General features: G+C 37.7%; 1 protein-coding gene across 1 annotated transcript in view; it reads right to left on the bottom strand.

Moving 5' to 3' along the window:
• The window catches only part of ada (adenosine deaminase), a 16996-nt gene that overhangs the window by 3692 nt on the left and 10418 nt on the right, over positions 1-2886 (bottom strand). Inside the window, exon 6 of the mRNA XM_035656544.1 lies at positions 2399-2523. Within this exon, the coding sequence (XP_035512437.1) occupies positions 2399-2523 (125 nt within the window). The remainder of the gene's footprint in view (positions 1-2398; positions 2524-2886) is intronic.

Genomic DNA, 2886 nt, shown 5'->3' with positions numbered 1-2886 from the left:
CCCTCAATATTAGTGTGGACTCTGCTCTGTGAGTTTTGCTTCTTGTTAATAATTGAAACACTCTCCTATTTATCCATCAATATCAAATGGGGCTAGACAGGATTTCAGAACACTGTGGATAGTGAAATACATCTGTATAGTATACAGTTGTAATATTAATAATAATAATAATAGTGTATTATAGTAAAGTATATAGTATACAACATGGGAGGAGTAAATTATAGCATGTTTGTGAAGTTACAACACAAGACACATGAAAGCTGTAGATTGCATCACACACATATCAACCTGCATACACACATAAACACACATCGGCATTACCTGAATAAAATAGGTTTATACATTTAAATAAAAAAAGGAGATTTTGTTTTCAGAAAAACAGCATACTGATAATTATGGACAAATCATTTGAATTGTGTTACGCATTGATGCTTTATTGCTTTTGATGGAAAAGGAACTAGTCAACATAAGATGTGCAACAACTGCATATACTGCACTTGTAAGGAATCACACTACAGGTCTGGATTATTTGGATTTTATGGTCAGTTTATGAATTATTGACCAGCTGTTTGCCGCAAATTACTTTTCACTAGTTGTACAGCTGAGGCAGTGAGACTATTGCAATCCTTTTTAGTGCAAACCTTTGTATTCACACACTCTATCGTAAACCTTGGTATGTTTGCCATCTCGCATATGAGCAACTGAGGGGCAACAGTCTCATAGACGAAGAATTTTCATTTAGTGTTTACTGCCCACCTTTGTACCTCTACACTCGTATCGCATTAACACATGCTCTTTGGAGGCCACTGACATTCAAACACCAGCTCTCTAAGTCCTCAGTATTCTCCTGGTATTTCGTAGTTAGTTAGTTGGTGATTAGTGCCGCCATGGTAACAAACCTTGGGACCTGTTTATCGTGGTTCTAGCAACCTGGAGTGAGAAGTCGTTAGTTGAAACTCAAAATAGGCTGTAGTACTAAACTATAAATTACTAAAATACACTTCCTAAATATAAAAATGTGTAATACCAAACAGAATGCCAAAGCAAATAACCAGTCAGATGTCTATGTGGACAATTAAATCAGGCTGAAATATTATGAACTGTCCACATGCAAATGTCAACTCCACCCATCCTGTATTCGTAAGTAATTAATTTCAGGTAAGACTTGGTCCATGTTCAGCGCTGCAGCATATTAACTGATTAATCTATCACATTCATTATGGTCTGACAGGCAAAATTGATTACGTACTGAGGTATTCTCTGAATTAATCAATAAATGCTGGCTGAAAACCAAATTGGATTTTTCTGAGAAGCCTCAGAGCTTAAGAGGAAATTGGTTTGGGAGCATTAGATTTTACTCTAATACTGTGTTGGTTATAGATAAAGACATTTAAGTCCTCATCACTTTGATACTTCTTTGACAGTGAAAATCAATGTACAGCAGTAAAAACTGTGGCCTATACCTTGTTGGCATTATGACAAATATGTACCTGAAGGTTATATTTAGGCAGTCAGGTCCAAATAAGCCTTTAGTACATTTCTACCAATTCTGTGAAATGGTATCATCACATTGAGTGTGTTTAGCTGAAGCTGATGGAAATATCATTAGTTTTGCAGGTATATGGGTCCATAAACAAAAATAGAAATGTATATTTAAAGCTCCCAAAGCTGTTTTCTTCAAGGGGACACAATGTTTCTTGTACCAGATTTCATGACAAACCAGATGTCGAGACATTTCAAGATGAAAAGTGAGGATATCACCAAAGTCATTAATATTTAGTCATAATAGATTTCTGTTGTGACCATTGAAATTCAAAACCGCTAGTGTGGCTTATAGAAAAACATCTCCAAGCCATCCGTCCTCTCTGTAGTTACAAGACAGAGCTTCAAATTCTTTCTAAGGATTCCTGAAAGTTGCTGGTGCGATAAACTGCAGCCATTTTTCAATCAGCCTGCAGCCTGTGGGAACATGAGGTGGATTCTCTGACCATAAAATCTTTTTACAACTTCAAAACAACGCAATACGTTATAAATAAATGTTCAGCCCACTCTACTCTAGCGCCAAGGTAAGCAGTCTACTCCTGTATTTACACTGTCTGCAGTTTTCCTCCAGAGATCACACTTTGTGTTAAACTGAGTAAGAAATCACAGACTTTTCCAAAAACACATCCAAGGGCACAAAACATTACGCTCCTGTTACAAAACAAGCTGTAGCTGACCTTGCTTGACATTATTACCATCATTGCTGATATTGCCCGACAAGTTATTACTAAGTGTCTGGCATGTGAAGCTGTAATTAAAGTACACAAAACAGGACACAAACTCATCAAAGTCCCACACCTTTTTAATCCCTCTTAATGTTCTGACTGTAACTGCCTGTTGGTATTATGTTTCTCACCTCATAGGCATTCCTGTGTTCTGGATTGGCCTCACAGTTGAGTGATTCATCACCTGCCAGATCAATGGCGACGACTCCCTCATTGCAATATTTCTTACACAGCTGCACGACATCCATGGACCAGCCTGGAGAATTTAGAATACACAAATATTACAACACAGTTTGGTCCTGCGACTTAAGCACAGACATGCAGATGATGTGTAGATAAAATGTAATGACACGGTCTAAGCATCATGCTACATCATCTGCATCAGTCTACAGCTATGACAAGCACAAGACGACATTGCGATATGGGGTAGTTACTGTATTTGTCTGACTGAGAGTAACAAAGCTAGCTGTTTCCCCCTGCCTCCAGTCTTTATGCTAAGCTAAGCTAAGCATCTAATTGCAGTAGCTTCACATTTACCCCACAGACATGAGAGTGGTGTCAGTGATCTTATCTAACTCTCGGTAAGAAACTATTTCTTTAATTTGCTGCATCACATCTC

The sequence above is a fragment of the Morone saxatilis genome, unplaced genomic scaffold (assembly GCF_004916995.1).
Source record: "Morone saxatilis isolate NCDOM2014 unplaced genomic scaffold, NCSU_SB_2.0 Contig15, whole genome shotgun sequence".
Lineage (NCBI taxonomy): Eukaryota > Metazoa > Chordata > Actinopteri > Moronidae > Morone > Morone saxatilis.
Note: the sequence above shows the minus strand (reverse complement) of the source record. Positions and strands in the feature narration are given on the sequence as shown.